Source organism: Paroedura picta, chromosome 14 (assembly GCF_049243985.1).
Source record: "Paroedura picta isolate Pp20150507F chromosome 14, Ppicta_v3.0, whole genome shotgun sequence".
Taxonomy (NCBI): Eukaryota; Metazoa; Chordata; class Lepidosauria; order Squamata; family Gekkonidae; genus Paroedura; species Paroedura picta.
This window is the reverse complement of record NC_135382.1, coordinates 62,238-84,354: the sequence shown is the minus strand read 5'-3', so window position 1 is coordinate 84,354 and position 22,117 is coordinate 62,238. Positions and strand designations below refer to the sequence as shown.

Below are 22,117 nucleotides of genomic sequence, written 5' to 3'. Positions count from 1 at the left end.
CTCCAGTGGTCTGCAGTGGTGCATCCTGTGTCATGGGAAAAGCAGTGAATCCCTGGGCGGGGGCGGGGGGGGAGGAGACCTCTAGGGGAAGACAGCCCACGGCAGCACTGGTCTACCAAGCTCAGCATCTGCTGAGGCCAACTCGTCAATTCTATAGTGCCTAGTAAATGAGTGGACAGATTTCCAAGTAGCCCCCCTGCAGTTCTTCTCCAGAGACGGGAAAGCTCTGTAAGCTGGCAACGTGGCTAAGGGAGTGCACCATTATGCCTGCTGGTGGCACCTCCCCCCCCCTGCCCCCCATGCACTGTAGGCCAGGAAGATGCAGCCACTGATCCATGTAATGAGGGAAGCAGCAGACACTCTTTTCCTGAAGGAGACAAAGAATGTGCCTTTCAATAGCTCTTTGTCCTACCCAGGTAGAAACACAATGCCCTCCAAACATTCAGGACTGCCAGGATTTGGAAAGATCTAGGTATGAACCAAGTCCTCTCCCCTATGGAAAGTTGAATTCCCCTTTGGGACGAAGGCCAAGTCTGGTCGTAAAGCCACCCTATCATTGTGGAAGATACACAATTCCTTATCTGCATGTATCTTAGACACTCTCCTAGCTGTGGGGAGACAAACTAAAAACACTGTCTTGAAGGTGAGTTCCTTTAAGGGACACGTCACCATAGGCTCAAACGATGCCTTAAATGTGGGCCCTTAAAACTGTTCAGGTTCTAGGTCAGAAAACGGAGCACCTGTGGTGGATTAACTACAGAAGTGCCTCTAAGAAATTTCCTAATATGTGAATGCGAGGATAATAGGTTCTTAGTTCCTCTGACAGCTCCTATGGTTCCTTAGTACCACTGACAGCTCCTGAGAGTACTGGTGCTGAGGCCCTTGTCTAAACCTTCCTGCAAGAACCTTAACATTTCTGACATCTGTACTTTTAGCGGATTGAAACCCTTAGCTCTACACCAAGCATCAAACACTTGCCAAGTATTGTTGTTAGTGGAGGACCTCCGTGAAGCTACTAAGGTTTCAATCACTTTCTCGTGGTAGCCCAAGTCCCTGAGCTTAGAACACTCAACTTCCGGACAGTAAATTTTAAGACACCTGGACTTGGGTGAGAACTAGTCCCTGTGTCAGAAGGGACTGCCTGATCAGGTGCTGCCCAGAATCCATTACCAACAACCTCCTTAGGTCCTGAAACCAAGCTCTCCATGGCCAGAAAGGAGCCACCAGAACTACCTCCGCCTGTGCATCTCTGATCCTCTGAATCACACTGGAGATCACCTGAACTGGGGGAAACGCGTACAGAAGCCCCTGCAGCCAGGTGCAACTTTGCATGTCTACCCCAGGTGCCAGAGGAGACCTGACCCTTGAAAGGAACTCTGGCAGTTGACAATTCCGCTCTTGGCCTGTTGAACTTGTGACAGATTTCCTTGAAGACCTCCTTGTGGAGCAGACACTCTAACTGGTCCAGCTTTCTTCTAAGCCAATCCACCATTGTCTACCCCGGCTACGTGAACTGTCTCGATGGCTTGAAGGTTGCTTTCCGCGCAAACAGCTGCCTCACCTCTTGACTGAGCTTCGAGAATCATGTGCTACCTTGCCGGTTCACATAGGCTTTGGTTGTCATATCGTCAGTGTGGATCACAATGTGGCTGCCCTGGATCTTCCGGAAGCTCAGAAGGCTCAGCCAGATAGCCGTTACCTTGAGGAAGTTGGTGCTGTGGGAGGCTTCCTCCAGGGACCAAGTGCTTTGGATTGCTTCCCCCCGGAGATGTCCCCCCCCAACCCAGGAAACTGGCATCTGTCATCAGGACCCCTCTCTGAGGATCTTGCAGAGGCATTCCCGCAAAAAAGTGGGTGGGTTCTAGCCACCAACTGCGTACGATCACAAGTCGAAGGGACCTCAGGAGACATTTGGCAATACTGCTCCTGAATGGACTCAGGAACTCCAGCAGTGGTTGAGCGTGTAGGTGTGCCCCAAAAAACACCTTGTGGCAAGACACCAACATTCCCAGGAGACTGGCCAAAAAATCATATCCAATCGGTCTTCTGACTGTACCTCATTTTCTGTTCTCATTCTTGGGACAGGAAATGTCTTTGATAACTCCCAGATGGGCTACCCTCTGAAACTGGACCAGCATACTCTTGCTGAAGTTCACCACAAAGCCATGTTCCTAAAGACAGTGGTTAGCCATCTGGATATCCAGCATCCCCTGTTCCAGGGATGGGGATCTTAACAGGCGATAATTTACATAGGGAAAATTGACACTTCACGCATGTCAGAGGCTTATTTGCCTCCCATGGCACCTTCTGTGGTTCACGTACAGCAATGGCCATTTCCAATACAGGATTCTTCCCTTTGGGCTAAAATTGGCCCCCCAGAGTTTTCACCAAAATACTTGTGACGCTTTCTTACCTTAAAACCATTCCTTGTCTTATTAAACTTCTAGTAATTTACCAAAGGGGAACTTTAGGTGTGGCTCCTGTGGAGTCTGTAAGTTTTTGCTCCCGATTAAAGAGTGAGCCAAGGAATGGTTTTTCTTTTAATGTAAACCAATTTATCAATTGTTCTAGCAAAAATGTCATATACTGTGTGAGATGTCCTTGTAGCTTGGTGCAGTGGTTAGGAGTATGGACTTCTAATCTGGCGAGCCAGGATTGATTCTGTGCTCCCCCACATGCAGCCACCTGGGTGACCTTGGGCACTGAGAAAGCTGTTGTGACCGAGCAATGATATCAGCCTCACCCACCTCACAAGGTGTCTGTTGTGGGGAGAGGAAAGGAGACTCCTCTGGGTAGAGAAAAGCGGCATATAAGAACCAACTCTTCTTCTTCTTGTGCTAAATTGTACATTGGTATTAGCATTTGTCCAATAAAGGTCCAGTTCCAAGAGCATCAACCCAGACTCAGTTGATGGATGCCACAATGGTGAGCCATTTTGTGGAAGGACACATGGCAGAGGATTTATGCTTCTTCCTAATTGAGCAAATTGTACAAGCTGGACAACAAAAATTGGACATTGAATTTTGAGATACAGAGAAAATTTTTATATATACTTGTTGAATACTTTGATACCTAGAGGTTTGATTATTTGGAGCAATCTTTTTTTATATATAAAGCTATACCTTTAAGCACAAGCCAGGAGTTTGTTGAGGTTCAATTGGGGCTTGAACATAATTCCTGCAGCTTGACAATGGCCCAATGGGAGCGGCCTCTTGACAAAGCTCTCCCATACCTGCGAGCTGAAGGCTGCTGTTCTGAATAGAATTCATGCTACAACTTTGAGTTGGTAAGATGGTTTTTTAAGAGTTATATAATTTAAATATTCAAATATGTTTTCTAGTTAGTATGAATATTCTTTACATTTCATTATAGGATATATAGTAAAAAGACGTGATTGTCAGCAATATAGAATAGGTAAGAGTTTACCTTTTTTGAATTATATTAATATTAATTATATAATTATACTTATATAAATATAATTATATTTATACTTACACTTTGGATAATAGGTAAAATATTGGAATACTAGTAATCAAGCCCGCTGTAATCAAAATACAGCGGGCGTTGGCAAGGGAGCAACTGCGCGGCTCGCAGTTGTTCCCTTTTCGCCAGGGTGGGAATTGGAGAGGCCAATCGGCAGGTGCTTTGCGCCTGCTGATTGGCCCAACCGATGGTCTGTCCAGAGGAAGGGGCCAATCAGCACCCTTCCTCATCCCGGACAGAGCCCGCCCTAACTCCTCCCCCTAAGCCCTTACGGCTTTATTTAGTCCGCTGGCAGGGTTAGGATTGGAAACTTAAAAAGATAATTTTGACAATTATAGGAGGTTTGCTTCTTTTGTAAATAAGGTTTATTAATTTATGTACCATGATGGAATTTACACTGACTGTAACTTTAATGTAATTTTGCGTACTTAGGAAACAACCACTGATGAAAATTCAACATTGAAAAAGGCACAAATCTAGAGTCCGTTTTGGTTGCTTCATTAATTATTTAAATAGAGATAAAACACATTTTGATGTTTGATTCAGTATTTTGTTGATGTGTATTGTATAAATATTATACTGTATACGGATTGTGATAGCCTGCGACAGGTTCAATTTTCTGTTGGTACCCTGGACTGGGTGGCAGGATCTGCCTGCCAATTACAGAACGTGGCTGCCACATTGGAGGCCATTGCTCTAGCAGAGAGCCGAACCTCATACGGTGATGCATCAGCTGAAAAAGCTGCTATCAAAGTGATATTCTTTAACTCGTCTTTGAGCTCCTCAGGGACCTGGCTTTCCACCCCCAAAAGATCAGAAGCCCAAAATGTAAATTGCCCTGGAAAAGATAGAGCTGGCTAAAGATGCTTTCAGTGCAATAGAGGCTGCCTCAGAATACCTGTGCGGAGCCTGTTCGATCCTTTGATCACAGGGATCCCTTGTGAAGGCGTTGTCCTCTGTGGGAAGGACTGAGGTAGAGCACAGGCGAGTGACCAGCTCATCTACCAGAAGCAACTTGAAGTGCTGTGCTGCTTCAGGGAGCAAGGAATAAAACCAGGAGCCAATATTCCAAGGCTGCTCCCGCCCTCAGAAGAGGAGCCCTGAACCCTGAGGTACCCTGCTACTCACCTCCCTCCAGTCTGATGAAACACCATTGACAACAACTCTTTGAGTGCGGTTCTCTAACCAATTCTCTATCCACTTAACTATCTGAAAATCCAGATTGCAGTCCTTCAATTTATCCATCAGAACATCATGGGGAACCTTGTCAAAAGCTTTACTAAGTAAACAACATCAACCGAATTTCCATGATCCAGCAAACCTGTCACTTGGAGAAAAAAGGAAACCAGGTTGGTCTGACAGGACCTGTTGGAGACAAATGCATGCTGACGTCCTTGGATCACCAAATTGTCCTCCAGATGTTTGCAGATCGCTCCCTTTAATATCTGCTCCATTATCTTACCCACAACAGAAGTCAGACTCACTGGTCTGTAGTTTCCGGGTCATCTTTCCTCCCTTTTTTGAAGATCGGAATAACGTTTACTCTCTTCCAATCCACAGGGACATCTCCAGTCCTTAAAGAGATCCCAAAGATGATGGACAAGGGTTCTGCAAGTTCTCCGGAAAGTTCTTTGAGCACGCTCGGGTGTATTTCATCCGGCCCAGGGGATTTGAACTCATCCAGTGCAGCTAAATGCCTCTCGACAACCTCTCTATCCATGTTAACCTGTCACCCAGACACTATTTCTTGGCTACTGCCATCTCTAGATGTGCCTAAACCCTTTGACCTGTGGGGAAAAACAGATGTAAAATAGGCACTAAGCCTTTCTGCTTTCTCTGCATCCTCCGTTAGTTTGTCCATTCGCACCCAACAGTGGGCCTATTGCCTCCTTTACTTTACGTTTGCTCCTCATATAACTGAAAAATCTTTTCTTGTTACAATGGGCTTTCCTGGCCAATCTTAGCTCACTCTCAGCTTTGGCCTTTCTGATGATTGATCTACAATGCCTAGTAACCTGTAGGTACTCTTCTTTAGAGCTCTGTCCTTCCCTCCATTTCCTAAACATCTCCCTTTTCTTTCTTAGTTCCTCTTGAAGTTCTCTGTTCATCCAGACAGGCTTCTTAGAGCTCCTGCAGTGTTTTCGTCTTTCTGGGATAGTCATTGATTGAGCATGCAATAGCTCTTGTTTGAGTAGCGCCCACCCTTCGCATGCTCCCTTCCCTTCCTGCATTCTCGTCCATGGTATGACACTCATCATGTCTCTGAGTTTATTAAAGTTTGCCCTACGAAAATCCAACATCCGCGTCTGGCTACAAGCTTCCTTGGCTCCCCATCTCAAAAGGAATTCTATGAGGACATGGTCACTTCCCCCTAGGGTCCCCACCTCCTTCACCTCATCCACCAACTCTTGCCTGTTGGTCAGTATTAAGTCCAGTATGGCTGAACCTCTTGTGGGTTCATCTACCATTTGATAAATGAAATTGTCAGCCAGGCAGGTCAGAAAGTTGCACGACTGAGGACGACTGAGGACGCTTTGCAGCCCTCAGTGCTGGGGCTTCTGGCTCAGGCACTGCAGCCCCCAGTCTTCTGAGGCTGCTCCTGCCCACAGAAGAGCAGGAGCAGCCTCGGAAGATGCTCAGCAGCAGCACCAGAGCAATGAGAAGGCCTCAGTGTTGGGGCTCACTGCTCAGGGCGCTGCAGCCTTCTGAGGCCCAAAGGGAAGGAAAGGGAGTGGGGAGTGGTGGGGAAGGGAGTCTGATTGGTGTGTCTGAGAGAGTGGAATGGGCAGGGGACAAGGATTCTCATCCCTTGTGTAAATGTTCCACATAAGAGGCGAGAATCCTATTTTTTTATCAATTAAGGAGTCGCTGCACTAAAAGCGCTGAGATCTGCATCCTGCTTTGCATGCAGCAAGGCCCAAAGACTGGGGCCGTTGGGAAGGCATCTCCCCCCTGTGGAGTCACAAGATTTGCAGCCGTGCCTACAGAGAGGAGGAGCTGAATCCCATGAGTCAGGACTGCCTCACTGAGGACCATTGGAGAATGGAACTCTGCCCAATTCTGCGCATCAGCCAGGCCTGACCTTTATGCCGCATCTCTTCCATTTCCGCCAGTATAGTCCCAGTTGGTAGTTGCCTCACATACTAACTGTCTTTCTGATTGCCTTGGTCTGGTCTCTCAAGTGCAATTTTTGAAGCGTCTCAGGGAAATAGCCTTCCTTCGACCTGTCCCAGTGCCTCTGCAGGTCAGGTGTAAGTGGTGAGCAGAAGAGCCACTCTGGAGGAGAATCCCCCAAGGGAAGCCTGACTGATGCAGATGAACCACGCCAGCCCTCCTCCATGACAAGGATGTCCATTCTTCTAACCCACCCTTCTCAATAGGTCCAAAGCCGGTGGCATCAGATAAAATCACAAAATGGTTATACACACACACACACACACACACACACACACAATACTACTAAAAATTAAGATCATTAAAGGTTAAAAGCAGCTATAGCAGAGTTTTAGACAACTGAGGGTACGTTGATGCTTAACTGGTGGAGGTTCAAGTGGGTTCTTAAGCAAGGAGGAACTATTTGAGTTCCCAGAGGGCCCTGAACGGATTTTGAACACTCAGTTTTAATGATCTTTTGGGGGTATGACGGAAGAGGTGTTCCCGTAGACACAGCCGCGCCCCTCCCCCCCGACAGTTTAGGACTTTGTTTATGTGTTTATTAATTGAATTTATTTCCCGCCACTGAACAGAGGGTCTGGGCAACATGCAGGTGTTGAAGCTGTCAGGATCAGCTGACAGGCATGTGTTTACGTACTAGCCAGGAACACAGTGATAAGGCATTAACATTACAAGCCCAGATGCACCAAGACAGAGGGGATCCCTCAGGAGGGCGACTCCGGCCTGGGAGACAACCACCCATTTGGCATGAGCCACAATATGGGGTATTGCTGAGAGACCAGAGCGGCAGCTCTAGAGGCCGCTGCCCCTAAATGGAAACAGGAGAGTGAAGGCCCAACTCAGCTAAAATGAAATTTGGACCAGGGACTTCCAAGCTCACAGCTCACTCTTGACTGCTATGCAAGGTCTCACGATGCTGACATTTCTCCTGTCCCCCCCCCCCCCCCTGGGGAATGCAGTGAGGAGTTAGGAGGAGGGCTTCGGCTCAGTTTTTCAGCCCTTCAGAGAGACAGGCAGCTCATCCCTAGCTGAATCGTCCCTTTCCACTGAAGCCACATGGCAGAGGGATCATGGGAGGTGTATAATGGGGTGTTTCCACAGGTAGGTGACTTTGATCAAAGACGCGAGAAAGCAGCCTAGCCAAAAAGTTGAGCAGTGTAAAGGGGAACGTGGTGTGTGACCAATTTTGCCATAAATGTGTGTGTTGTTCATAGGAGAGAAGCGTGCCTACCTGTCTCTGCCCAGGCTGGGGGTAAGTGGATGTTTTTTGAGCTGAGTCTTTACCTGTACACGTTGGCACCACCGATGTGCTCTGTTCTGCTGAGGCCCCTCCACTTGGCCAGGCCTCCTTTTCTCAGTGGCCGCTGGGAATGGTGGCCCCGGATGCCCCTGACAGGGAAATCTGCCTCGGTTTCTGTCGTCACACTCCAGACTTCCGTAACCATTTGCAAGACTTGCTTCCCGAGAGATCCACTTGATCTTCCCGTCTGGGGTCATCTCACCTTGACGAGGGGAAAGCTCAGATCCTGTCTGCCTCTCTTGTAACTCAAATGTTTATCTTAAGCACTTTGATAATTTTAGCATTAATTTATTATAGTAAATACAAAACTGTGGGGTTTCGAAACATCAGGTTGGATCCAGACTAAATGACTAATGGCAGAAGAGAAACTTCTGCCTCTTCTCCCACTAATCGTCGCAAAAGATTACTCCTGGAAGAGAGGAGACTGGGCAGGGATTCTGCAATGGGGAATCAGTGGAATTTGCCAGTGTAGTCTGGATTCATCCCATCCTAGGCCATAGAATCCATCTCTCTACTTAGTTACTTGATTGCTACGTTCCGTTTTATTCTTTCTCCACTTTGTCTCTGGTGACTGGGGTCTTGAGGGATCAGAAGGAGCCTCTGGTCATGCTAGGGCAGGTGGACTTGGTTTCCCACTGCCTATTAAGACCCTGAGCGAGATCTGTGTTCTGTAGCCATATACCAGTGGCATATAGCTTTAGGCTGATCCTGCATTGAGCAGGGGGTTTGACTAGATAGCCTGTGTGGCCCCTTCTAGCTCGAGGGTGTCTAGTGTGTGTGTGCATTACATATACATTACCATCATTTCCCCATCCCTTTGCTCTGTATCTTTTCTCCAGCTAGACATTATACAGAAGCAAAGCCTAAATTTGCCATGAAGACTGCCAGAACTTTTCCAGCTCTCCCCCTTTGTCTTTCTCCCTCAGTCTTACCACCCACCTGGGAGTGGTTCCCAGCCCACAGTTTTGAGAACCACTTGAGTCCACTATCACTGTGGACGTGGAAAGGTTGCAGTTCAAAGAGAGCACTGCATTTGACATTCTGTGGCACCTTTAAGCCAGGATCAGAGAACACAGAGACTCCAGACACAAATACCTCATGGTATTTGTTGACATAAAATATTCCAGTGGATGCTCTAGTTTCTCATACAGTGAAAATCTGATTTAATGTTTCCTTGCATCCTTCAGAAGTAGGAAAATCAGCTGTGGAATAAAATTGTCTTAAAGCTGGGTTTGAGTGAGTCAGACAACCCAAGCAATGCGATTGGGCCTGAAAATCACGTTGGCTTGGTGGGGTCTCTGTGACATGGAGAAGGGGGCTTATTGACCTTCTGGTTCTGGTCCTGTCAACAGATTCCCTGCCACAGCAGTGATGAATCCCTTTAGAAAATGTTCAGGCCTACCTCACACTGTTCCAGCACATGTTTTTTCTGCACCTTGTGCTAAGAAGATTCTCAGAGAGCAAGACCGGGAAAGACCACTGGGTGAGCTCTTGGGAGTGGTGTTGGCCATCAGAACTGGTGGCAGTGGCCTTGGTGGGCCCAGGCACACCTGATCCAGGAGCTCCGCAGGGTCAGCCCTGGATAGCACTTGGATGGGAGATCACCAAGGTCTCCAGGGCCGCTGCACAGAGGCAAGCGACGGCCACCCTCATGCCTGGAAAGCCCCAGCAGGGGGTGCCATAGCCTGGCTGCAACCTGACCACATGTTCCACCACCCTCAAGCTGACTCCCGGGCCAGCTCTGGGCAAGGTGACTAATGGTCTTTGTAAACAGAAGTCGTTTTCAGTGGCCATAAAGAGCTGGGCTGTACCAAGTTAAAAACGGCATCTTCACAGACACCGAAGAGGCTACAGAATGCACCTCTGGATCTCAGCTTTCTGCAGTTTCTTGAGTTATGTTTTCCTCTGAGATGCTGTACCACTTGAGGGAATCACTATTTCTTTTATTTTGATAATTGGATCACTGCCACCAGGGGACTGTTGATCAACCTTTCTTTTGATCTTTTCCCCCCCTTCTCAACAGAAACATAATACAAATTTGAAGGTCTTAAAGCCAGCCCAACTCGAGAGTGAGGTCAGTGCTCTTTTGAGTCCTTTCTAGTAAACATTTGGCATTTTGGTAGCATTGATTGAACATTGCGAGCTAAAAGGATCCTTGTGTGTATGCTTTCCTGTCACGTGTAGGAACAAGCAAGCCTTGGGAAATCGGGCATCCCCTTATGTGAGTTAAGTTCACGTTTTGACTCTGAGCTGGAGAACTGGGATGACCCAGAAAATGACCTTGTGAGGCACGGACAATGCTTATCCAGCATGGCGTATTCCATGTACTTATTTACAAGGTAATGATAAAACAGAATCCGTACTAAGGTTTGCCTTTCCTCTATTTCCTTCCCATCCCAACTTCTAGAATCTAGATTGAAAATTCCTTGACTGTACAACTTCTCTTTTTTTACATTTCTTTTAGGCTCAGATAAGTCATTACACTAAAATGTGTGACCAAAAAATAACAACTGTCCAGCTGCTGTTTCTTTAGCCCTCACCCACAATGGCTGTAAGGAGGGGAGAACATGTAGGATGTTAGAAGAAAAAGAAGAAGAGTTGGGTTTTATAACCTGCTTTTCACTGCCCGAAGTAGTCTCAAAGCGGCTTCCAATTGTCTTTCCTTTCCTCTCCCCACAAGAGACACACTGTGAGGGAGGGGAGGCTGAGAGAGCCCTGAGATTACTGAAGAAGAAGAGTTGGTTCTTCTGTGCTGCTTTTCTCTACCCGAAAGAGTATCAAAGTTGCCTTCCCTTTCCACTTCCCTGTGAGGGAGGTGAGGCTGAGAGAGTCATGATATCACTGAAGAAGAGTTGGTTCTTATATGCCGCTTTTCTCTACCCAAAGGAGTCTCAAAGCGGCTCCATTCACCTTTCCTTTCCTCTCCCCATGACAAACACCCTGTGAGGGAGGGGAGGCTGAAAGAGCTCTGATATTACTGAAGAAGAAGAGTTGGTTCTTATATGCTGCTTTTCTCTACCCAAAGGAATCTCAAAGCAGCTTACAGTCGCCTTCCCTTTCCACTTCCCTGTGAGGGAGGTGAGGCTGAGAGTGTCCTGATATTACTGCTTGATCAGAACAGCTCTGTCAGTGCTGTGACAAGCCCAAGGTCACCCAGCTGGCTGCATGTGGGGGAGGAGTGGGGAATCAACCCCTACTCACTAAATTAGAAGCCACCAGTCTTGACCACAGTACAACTACACAACATAATAACATTTTGCTGGATATTTCAATCTGCCTTCCGACCTGTCCATACAACGGAGGCAGCTCTGATCACCTTCTGATCACCAAGGATCTCTGGAGAAAGCTGGATCTGGATGGGTCAGCACAGCTGCTATTCTTAAGCCTCAGAGCAGAGTTTGACCCAGTTGGCCGTGGGATATTAGCCCATTGCATAGCAGGGGGTCCCACAGGGAGCCATTCTCTCCCCGAAGGTGTTTATATCTATGTGTATCCCTTCAGCCAACTCCTCTAGAGTTTCAGTTCAGGGTGTCATCAATATGCCAGTGACACCCAGCTATACGTAGTGACGGAGGGCCATCCGTTACACTCCTAGATTCTCTGGCCAGATGTTTGGAAGCTGTGACTGACTGGCTCAAACAGAGTCCGTTGAATCCAGACAAGATGGAGGTCCTCTGGTTGGGCCAGCATTCCCCAGAGAGGCTGCTGCAACCTACCCCAACTCTTGGCAGTCCTGTTGTTGTTAATTCAATTTTATGTCACCCTTTCCTGACAGCTCAGGGTGGCTTACAGATTATGTCCATTGACATTCATACAGTGATTCAAACATTGAAGTTACAAATCCTAAAAGCAGTTGCTGTATGTTTAATCTTTACTACATCATTCTAATGATGTTCTGCTTGGTTAGGGAGGCCAGCAGTTTTGACGGTCTCTGCCTACCTCAAGCATAGGCCTGGTGAAAGAGCTGTGTCTTAAAAGCCCTGCATAACACCTTGAGATCCCACAAGGCATTCAGCAGAGCATTCCACTAGGCCATGACTAGAGGCCCTGGTTGTGGCAGGTTTTATTTATTTAGGGCCAGAGACCCTTAGCAGGTTCTGGTAGCTAAACCATAACACTCGGCAGGGGGGACATAGAGGGAGAGATGGTCTTGTAGATATGAGGACTCCAGACCATTTAGGACTTTAAACGTTATGACCAAGACCTTGACTCTGATTTGGTCTCCAGTCTGGAGCCAGTGCAGCTGCAGGAGAACAGGCAAGCCCTCCTTTGGGACCCTGAGCAGCTGCATTCTGGAGTTGGTCTCCAGAGGTCCTGATGATATGTTAAGAACTGGAGGAGTGGGAAACAACCTATGAAACTGGATTTCCCATATGGAAGCAGTGATCAATAACAGTGTAACTAATCAATCAAAAGTAGTGCCTTTCTTTAAAAGAGACCATCATAGATCCCCATACTTAGTGAATATGACAGCTTTCACACTAAGCATGGTATTCACTTATCTGAAATTTCAGGCTATGCCTACCACAGTCATGCCCCCCTCCCCAGTATCTGGATGCTTTTGCATCTGTAGTAACAAGGTGACTGAGACACTTACGCCTGTTCCTTGTATGACGAATTGAGAAAGAAATTTATTAGGAAATAATTGCCCATTGACTTGGAAACTACAACATTAGAGACAATGACCCTTATGTTCTAATACAGTTGCATTCTTTGCTCTCACTGTGAGAAAAATTAGATCCTATTCATAGCTATTTTAGCTCTCTCTAGTAACTAGCTTATAAACTTTGTGTCACACACACACATATATATATAACATTGAACCATGTATGGATTTTGTATGATTGTGATTGCCCATGGCTAACACAATAAACTTTTGCTTCTACAACTACTAAGTCTCCAGAGCAGTTTCAAGGCTAGCCCTGCATAGAGTAGTCTACCAGCTGAACTATTTAAACTAAACTCTAACTGGTGGAAACAAATCCTGGCTGTCCTTTTTACAGCCATCGACCAATCGGGAATATTCCCTGAATCCTGGCTTAACTCAATCATTGTGCCTTTTTATAAAAAAGGTGGTTCCAGCTCTCCAGAAAATTACCGCCCTATTAGCCTTCTATCCATTGCCAGCAAAATGTATGCCAAACATCTAGAACTTAAGCTACTAGATTGGGTGACTTCAAATGACCTAATAGGTCCTGAACAAATTGGCTTCACTAAAAACTGTTCCACCTTAGACCACTGCTTAACCCTCTACTCTCTTGCAGACAAATATCTCCATACAGGTAGGAGGAAACTCTGTAGCTTTTGTTGACCTCAAGGGTGCATTCGATTCTATCTCCAGGTGTTTACTATGGAGAAAATTGCAAGACCTTAATATTGATTCACACCTATTACTACTGCTAATGAACCTCCATTCCAACAATACCTGTCAGGTTAAACTTACTGAAAAGGGTCATTTAACTAATCAAATCCCCATCCTGAGAGGAGTTAAGCAACGCTGCATCCTTGCTCCTCACTTATTCAACCTCTTTTTAGATGATCTCCCAAAAACCCTAAGACTCATAAGTGGTCATCCGCCCAAACTAGATAAACTGCCAATCCCACTTCTTCTGAATGCTGATGACACCGTTTTGCTTTCCCATTACAGAATTGGTCTGAATAGATATCTGAATGCTTTCCACGAATATTGCCAACTCAATGACCTATCGATAAACTTAAAAAAAACCAAAGTGATGGTCTTTGCACAGAAGTGGTCTCCCTCAAACTGGCGCATTGGTGGTCATAAAATCGAGCATAGAGCAAGTTAGAGAAATCTATTCTGGAGGTGACCGTCGCATGGAACACGGTGGCTAGGTCAGGAGACAGATAGGGTGCTAGTAGCCGGGCCTGGCGAAGATGCAGAAAAGCCTGGCTCGCTACCTTCTTGACCTGGGCCTCCAGTGTTAATGAGGCATCCCAAGGTCACCCCCAAATTCCTTGCCTGGGGCACGATGGTCAGTTGCGTCCCGGCCAAGGTGGATAATCACGCTTCCTGATCTGCTCCCTTCCCCCCAAACCACAGGACCTCCGTCTTGGCAGGGTTGAGTTTCAGACGACTCTGCTCGAGCCATCCAGCTACGGCTTCCAAACATCTGGCAAATGGAGCCGGGGGGAATCAGGGCGGCTGTCCATCAAGAGATACAGCTATGTGTCACCAGCATACTGATGGCAACCCAAGCCGTAACTCCTGACCAGCTGGGCCAGAGGGTGCATGAAGATGTTGAAAAGCGTGGGGGAAAGCACTGAGCCCTGTGGTACTCCACAGGGGAGCCCAAACGAGCTCGATAGCTTGTCCCCCAACGCCACCCTCTGGGTCCGGTTTAGGAGGAAGTAGCGCATCCAGCGTAATGCTGTGCCCCTGATCCCCGTCCCGACGAGGAGGCATGCTAGTAGTTCGTGGTTGACCACATCAAATGCAGCCAACAGATCTAAAAAAACTAACACAGCAGAGCTGCCTCGATACAGCTGGCGATGGAGACCATCCCTCAGGGCGACCAGCACCGTCTCCACCCCGTGGCCAGGGCGGAAGCCAGACTGGTATGGATCGAGTGCCAAAGTTTCTTCCAGGAACGCCAGTAGCTGGTCCACTGCGGAAAGAGCTTAAGGAAGCCAATGTGGCTCCATAAGCAGCTGTCAAATGATCTGAGGAATAAAAAAAGAGTCATTTAGGAAAGAGTCATTTATTGTCAAGGATGAGTATAAGCAAATAATAATTGTAGGGAAAGTGTTAGAGAAGCTAAAGCTCAGCTTAGGCTAGCAAGGAGTGCTAAACATAGCAAAAAAGGCTTCTTTAGTTATATTTCAAGTAAGTGAAAGTGCATCCAAGGGTACTAAAAGAACTTGCAGATGTCATCGCTGAACCTCTGTCCATTATTTTTGACCCTTCTTGGAGAACAGGTGAGGGGCCAGAGGATTGGAGGGGGGCCAATGATTGGAGGATCCGTCAGCTTCCCGCCCATTCGGCTACCTCTTTAATTTTGTATCAGAGAAAGATATCAACAAACCCCTGAAATTATATTGAGCTGGATTGAGGTTTCTGCATTTTCCACATTCAGAACCTTAATGAGACAGGAAAAATTAAGCTTAATGTATTAGTCTGTGGGACTGGAACAAAGTTCAAGTCCAGTAGCACTTTAAAGACCTACAACATCAGCATCAGCTTTTTAAAATCAAAGCATACATTGTGCAGATACATGAATATCTGCTGGAGTGAGCTTTGAATTACAAAAAACTTATATTCTGGGAAATGTTATTAGTCTTATAAAGAAAAAATGTCCATTCATAACTGGCCCTCTTGTATTGCATCCTCACATAACTTTTCTTACAGTACATATTCAGGCTTTCCTTTTTGCATGCAGTATATAAACAGTCCAAAATGGTGCCTGTTTCTTTGGAAGCAAGGCCCACTGGGCCTAAAACATGTATCACATGCAAGTTAGCAAGGCAGGTAATCTCACCTCCCTGCTAGAGGCAACTTTCTGCAAAGCTGGCCAATCCCACACGAGTCATCAGGCTGCTTCTGCTCCCCTCCTAAGAACGGCCTCTAAAGAAACAACCTTGGCTCCTATTTCCCTGAGATTTGTATATGCATCTCTGCTCCAGCTGCTGATGGAATTATTTCTCTTTTTTCCCCACCCATTCAGGGGGGAAGGGCTCCTGAAAACTACCCAGGACTTATTTCAACAAGCGGAGGTAATTTACAACCCAGAGGAAGCCTGTCATTTTAGCCCTAAAGCCAATAGATGAGTTTGAAGAGGTAACCAAATCCTTGACCCTCCCTTTGCAGCCCAACAGCTGGAGGCCAAATCCTGCCTTATTACAATTAAATATTTTCCTCAATAAACCTCACTAGGGAGGGGCATAAACCAGAAAAGTCTAGGCCAGCCCAGTTTGCTGCCACTGAAAATGGCTGCCAGGCATTTCAGCCAAAGGGCAAACAGGCATGCCCATCCAATCCACTCCCCACCCTCATGGCGAAAAGCAAAATGGAGTAGTTTAAACCCAATAGCAATTGGATGGGTCACCCTGCTTAGATCGAAGGTTTAAATGGCCCCCACTCAACCAGACAAAAGGTCCAGGAAATGTCCAGGGGGCATCGATCCCCCTCCCCAGATCTCAGTAAGGGGGGTACGACCCAGACAAATTTGGGAGGAATCTAGGATCATGAACCAGTTTGTGCCCATCCTAAACTTCGCGGTTCTTTGGGATCAGTGTGAAACTGAAATAATTTGTCTTCAAGTTAGTATGTGTGTGTGTGTGTGTGTGTGTGTGTGTGTGGGCGGGGGGGGGGGTGTTGATAGGATTTGGGGTTGGTAAAGCTGACTAATTCCACTCCGTGTTGCACGGAATTCCTCTTCTCCAAACTGTGAATTCGTCACAGGGTGGAGAGAGAAGCGCCTCTTCCAAGGAGGGCCTTGGGAGCTATTCTTTGGGTCCTTCTCGGTCTACAACCTGAACCATCTGTGGAAGGGAGGGAGGGGGTTGACTGGAAGTGTGTGTGTGTGTGTGTGTGTGTGTGTGTGTGTGCGCGCCCGTGTGTGTGAACAATACTAGGAATAACCGCAACCAGGAACTCTTTCCAAGTCAGCACCACAGTATATCCATAACGTCCCCTTCCCTGCAGAATGGGTCATAAATTGAGCAAGTCCACAGTAAGTTGTTGGGGAGGGCGAGGGGTCACAATCTTGCTTGATTTTCCATTTTGCTTTTTCCTCCCCGTCTTAGGCCTTTGCTACTGAAGGATTAAAGCTCGTTTCAGCTCTCCTTGCATTTTCTAATCAGGTACCCTACAGCATCTAAATATAAATAGTTGAAACAAGAAAATGGCTTTTTCGAATTTGTTCAGTCTTCTTCCTTTGGTCACCCCGGGCCTTAATGGAATGCATCTCTTGCAGTTGGAGGAGGAGGACAGACTGTTGCTTCTGCAGGAGATCGAAAAGATCGTGCCTGCCTATCGGCAGCTTCAGGTAACAGCTCAAGCCCACGTTCAGGGCAAACCAGCAATTTTTACCAAGGTGAGCTATTTCAATAAAAGTTTTCACAGAGCCTTGCTGTGGGATACATCGTGTCACATTTTGTTCTTGTCCTCCTTTACTTCAGCAAACCTGTACAAATTAGTTGCATGGGTGTTGCTTTGAGGTTGCTCCTTTGCCACACTGAACAGACATCAGCCTGCCAGCATCTACAGCCAAACTGCCTGTTTCTTGGCTTCACCCTCTCACGGCCAGTTCCCTCGAGTAAGTGAGGGATGTTCCACGGACAATGCTGAACTCTTCCCACCCCCCGCTCTCCCTTGCTGCTGCCGCCGCCTCTCCCAGAAGCACAGAATCAGAGAATCATGGAGTTGGAAGGGTCACAGAATCAGAGAATCATGGAGTTGGAAGGGTCCTCTAATTCAACCCCCTGCACAGTGCAGGAATTCACAACTACCTGCCCACCCACCCACAGTGACCCCAATCCCTTGCCCAGATGATTCAATGTTTTGATCCATTTGGGTGTTTCTGAGATCGGAAATAGAAGGGAACCGCAAAGCACACCCATGTAGACTCTGCCACTTCACCACCACAGGCACACTCTCTGAAGCGTAACGTTGTTGGGGTGTTAGGGGCACCCATGATATGGAATAGCATTGAATCTAAACTTCCCAGCAGTGGACAATAGAGGGTCCTATGAGCTAGAGGATTTGGAGGTACCTGTCGAGGGGGAAGAATCCCAGCTCAAAGGAAGGAGGGAACAAACGGTGCTTGTCCAAGCTGAGTAGCTGGGCAGGGTAAGACGGATGGGCCCACTGCTTGTGGGATGAGGTCCCAACTCGGGCTGCAGTGAGGGTGGGCCAAACACCCATCCCTCTGTCTCAGCTGCAGCTAAAGCAAGTCATTAACCTACTGAGATTGTTCCCAGTGGCTTTAATGGCCAGTCTCCCCACCCCAAAGAAGGTCCTTTAATATGAAAAACACCTGGTTGTGTTGCACATGAGCACGTTCCTTTCAGAAGCACCAGGGGACGGATCAGTTGAATAACACTGATGATTCTGATGAAGGCACCTTTCTCAAAAGCAGTGACTGGTAGGCTTTCCTTGGAGCTTGCTTCATTTGCGGAAGACAAGCTGTCCTCTTCATTAAGGACCCCATACAAAGAAAGGTCTGAAGAGTCCAGGCAGCCTGCTAAATGCTGGAGGTTAATTGATGAAAGCTTTTCAGTTTTCTTCATGTTTAGGGCACAATCCAGTAAGGTACATGTGCCCTTGTCTTTGAGCTGACTCTGGGTAACCCAGGACCATGGGATCTTTAAGGCAGAGAGTAACAGAGGTCGTTTGCCATTGCATTCCTCTGAGTAGCAACCCCCATCTTCCTTGGTGGTCTTCTGTCCATGTCCTGATCATGGCTGCCCTGCTGAGTAAAAACAATCCTTCTGCCAGGCCAGCGCTTATGGAGCACTTCCCACTGGCTTATGCTTTCCGTTCAGAACGCCCCCCAAGGGCCCTTGAGTCAGAGTCAGCACAAAGTGTGAGTCCAACAGGGGCACCGTGAAGATCAACCAAGCTCCATTCAAGGCAGCAGCTTCCTTGTGTGGGGGTGTCCCTTGAATAAAGAGACTCTGTGGCTCTTAAAGGTGCCCCTGGACTTACACTTAGTTCTGTTGCCAACTCAGACCAACTCAGCGGCCCACGAGAATCTCTTGCATTCGGAGACCAAATCTACTGGTCTAGGACAGTCTGGTGCCTCCTAGGACTGGCTGCCAGCAGCTGTCTCGGGTTTCTGAGAAGAGCTTTCACAGTCCCTCCTAACTGGATTGAACCTGGAACTTTTCTGCTTCAAACAGCTGCCAGGGGTGTTAAGGAACTAACAATATATACTTAATAAAAATAAGAATATGTTTGCTGTGGAAATGCTTAGTGTTAACAGGCAGCTTGACCAGCCTTAACTTGTTCTGTCCTTAGGTGGACGCCTGCCTTCAAGAGGCCGAGCACATGCTGCGCCTGCTGCTCCAAGTGTTGCCTCTAAGCTGCAAGTTGCTGAGAAAAGTGAGTGGGCCGGCACAGGCAGAAACGGGACAAGATGCTTTGGGATGGGAGCTCATTTCGATTTCTTGTAAAACCTGTTTCTTGCAGCGCAGAGCAGGAAACAGCTACCTCAGAGGGCCCCATCCTTGGAGAGAGAAGAGCTTCCAAGCAACCACGGAAGGCCACAGCAGCCCAGCAGGGAGCCCCACCTCCCTTGGCATCGAGTCCTTGGAACAACATGGATCAGACCTCACACTTTTGGAAAACAAACATTTCTAAGGCCTTCTTTGGAAGCAAAGAGATTTCCAGATGGGGGTTGCATGCAAAGCCCCTCCTAATGGCTTTCTTTTGAGAAAGGTGACTTCAGGTTAGAAATAAGCTCTTGTAACCTTTTCACATCTGATAGATGTCTTGGGACTTGCCAGTTAACAAAAGCAATAGTCAGCTTTTAATGACTCCATATTTTTGTATTGTGAATGGATCTCTTTGTTCACTTCTATCTATTAATACTATTTTTATAATCTTGTACGTTTGTGAGCGATTTGCTTTTCTGCTGCAGTGGACGCCCTTGCACAGAAAGTGGATGCTTTTGGATGCACTGCCTGGGAAGCTACTGCAAGTGGCCGTGGAGGTGCAGATGCCAGCCTCCAGGATAGAACTGGGGATTCCCAGGCCATGAAATTGGCTGCTCTAGAGGGGGAACTCCACAGGATCATATTCTACGGAGGCCCCTCCCCACACAAAATCCAGCCCCTCTCAGCCCAACCACCAAAGCCTCCAGGTGTTTTCCAACCCAGAGCTGGCAACCCTCCCCCCACCCCAAGCTTATGGCCACAGAGGGAGGGAGGTGGAAGCCAGTTGCAATTAAGATAAGGTGACCAGTTCTTACCATTGGTAAGGCAGGACACCATTGAATGGGGGGGGGGGGTTCTTGATTAAAAATTTGGTCTATATGGAGCAACAAAACATTTCATAGAAGGCAAAAATAGTTTTGTAATATATATGTTTTCCTTTCAACATAAGTACTATTTGCCAGGTACCCCCAGATGTCCCTCCAAAAGTAGGACAATCTGGTCCCCTTAAATTCAGAGCTTATTTTATCCTTTATTTAGCGCCTCCCTTCATACTTGTGGGCTGTTCACAGTATGGTCCAAGCACATTGATGCAAGAGGCACCAGCAGGGTCGGTAGAGGGAAGGAAACCCAAGTGTGATTCCAAGTGCTTATAAGCGCAGCCTTAGAGCCCAAAGACGGTTTAACCCTTTCAGATCCATTTTGACTTGTTCATAGTGGTTTGAAGCTAGTCACTTCCACCAGGGGATCCTTGGCTTCTTGGTCTCTTGAACTCTTCCAGGCTTATTCTGAATGGGTCCTTGCTGGGTTAACAGAAACCTCGTTTCACCCCTGAAGGACACCAGGAGGGCCCTGGCGTCATCATGACATGGAAACGGGAGCCAGAGATGCAATGGCCAGTGTGGCTGCAACCCCCCCCCCCCAAAAAAAAAAAGCAAGATGGGAAGTAGCACACAAGGGAGTCTCTCAGATACACACTGGGTAGGGGCAGGCAGACCTGGGGCCATTCCCTTCAACCTGTTAGAAAAGACTAGGTCACCTACTGAAGTGAGGGACAGCCACTAGCATAATGGTTAAACACTCATGACCCCCCCCCCCCCATCTTGATCTCAGATGAGGAATGGATCACCATGTGGCTGGGCCTGACTCCCTAACCTGAGAGGTGTGTTCCTTGCCAGGAGCGAAAATTAAAGACATTTCAGAACGGCTGCCCAAACTCCTCAAATCTACGGATCGCTACCCATTTGTGATGGTCCATGTGGGAACGAATGACATGTCCATGAATACCATCGCTCCTATTAAAAAAGACTATCAAGATCTGGGGAGGAAGCTCAAGCAAACGGGGGCACAAGTGGTATTCTCTTCAATCTTGCCTGTCAAGGGAAGAGGAATGTGTCGGGAGAGAAAGATAATGGAGGTGAATCAGTGGCTGCGTAGTTGGTGCCGGCAGGAGAGATTTGGTTTCTGGGACCATGGGATAGGCTTTCTTGAGGAAGGCCTACTAGCACCTGATGGACTGCACTTGTCAAAGTTGGAGAAGAATGTGTTTGGCAGGAACCTGGGGAGATTCATCAGGAAAGTTTTAAACTGAAGCCACAAGGGGAAGGAGACGTTCAGCATAGGGAGTGTAAGGAAGGAGACCGATCGGGGGCAGCCCAACCAGGAAGGCCAGCTCATAGGGAACCAAAAGTAAAAGGATTCAGATAGCTTTATACTAATGACCGAAGCATGGACAATAAGAAGGAAGAGCTGGAACTTCTCATGCTGATGGAAAGGTATGATCTAGTAGGCATCACAGAAACTTGGTGGAATGATTCTCATGACTGAAATGTAATAGTGGATGGATATGAACCGTTCAGAAAAAACAGAATAGATCGAAGAAGTGGAAGAGTGGCACTGTATGTGAGGAAAGGGCTTACCTGTCAGGAAATTCTAGTGAAGGAGAGTATATCTACAGTGGAAAGCATCTGGGTGAAAATAAGCAAGGGGAAAACAAACAGTGTGGTGGTTGGTGTCTGCTACCAACAGCCTGACCAACGAGAGGATGTGGATGCTGCACTTTGTGAGCAGCTTGAGAAAATATCCAAGCGGCAGGACCTTGTCATCATGGGTGACTTCAATTTCCCAGATGTGTGCTGGGAAACAAACTCTGCAAAGCGTCCTCAGTCATGCAAGTTTCTGACCTGCCTGGCTTACAATTTCATTTATCAAACGGTAGATGAACCCACAAGAGGTTCAGCCATACTGGACAATACTGACCAACAGGCAAGAGTTGGTGAATGAGGTGAAGGTGGGGACCCTAGGGGGAAGTGACCATGTCCTCATAGAATTCCTTTTGAGATGGGGAGGCAAGGAAGCTTGTAGCCAGATGCGGATGTTGGATTTTTGTAGGGCAAACTTTAATAAACTCAGAGACATAATGAGTGTCATACCATGGACAAGAATGCTGGAAGGGAAGGGAGCATGTGAAGGGTGGGCGCTACTCTTGCATGCTCAATCAATGACTATCCCAGAAAGACGAAAACACTGGAGCTCTAAGAAGCCTAT

At 47.3% G+C, this 22,117-nt stretch overlaps 1 protein-coding gene across 7 annotated transcripts in view; it reads left to right on the top strand.

Annotated features, from left to right (window-relative positions):
- Positions 1–19,524, top strand: part of CTNNAL1 (catenin alpha like 1) — a 106,665-nt gene extending 87,141 nt beyond the window's left edge. For 6 of the 7 annotated variants that reach the window (XM_077310393.1, XM_077310389.1, XM_077310386.1 and 3 more), the window contains 9 exons: positions 3,373–3,414; positions 7,872–7,909; positions 9,981–10,031; positions 10,142–10,296; positions 15,640–15,688; positions 16,721–16,777; positions 16,891–17,010; positions 18,936–19,019; positions 19,107–19,524. In XM_077310393.1, the coding sequence (XP_077166508.1) occupies positions 3,373–3,414; positions 7,872–7,909; positions 9,981–10,031; positions 10,142–10,296; positions 15,640–15,688; positions 16,721–16,777; positions 16,891–17,010; positions 18,936–19,019; positions 19,107–19,277 (767 nt within the window). In that variant the 3' untranslated portion in view covers positions 19,278–19,524. The remainder of the gene's footprint in view (positions 1–3,372; positions 3,415–7,871; positions 7,910–9,980; positions 10,032–10,141; positions 10,297–15,639; positions 15,689–16,720; positions 16,778–16,890; positions 17,011–18,935; positions 19,020–19,106) is intronic. The other variant, XM_077310387.1, reaches the window with a different exon arrangement.
- The last annotated feature ends 2,593 nt before the right edge of the window (positions 19,525–22,117 follow it).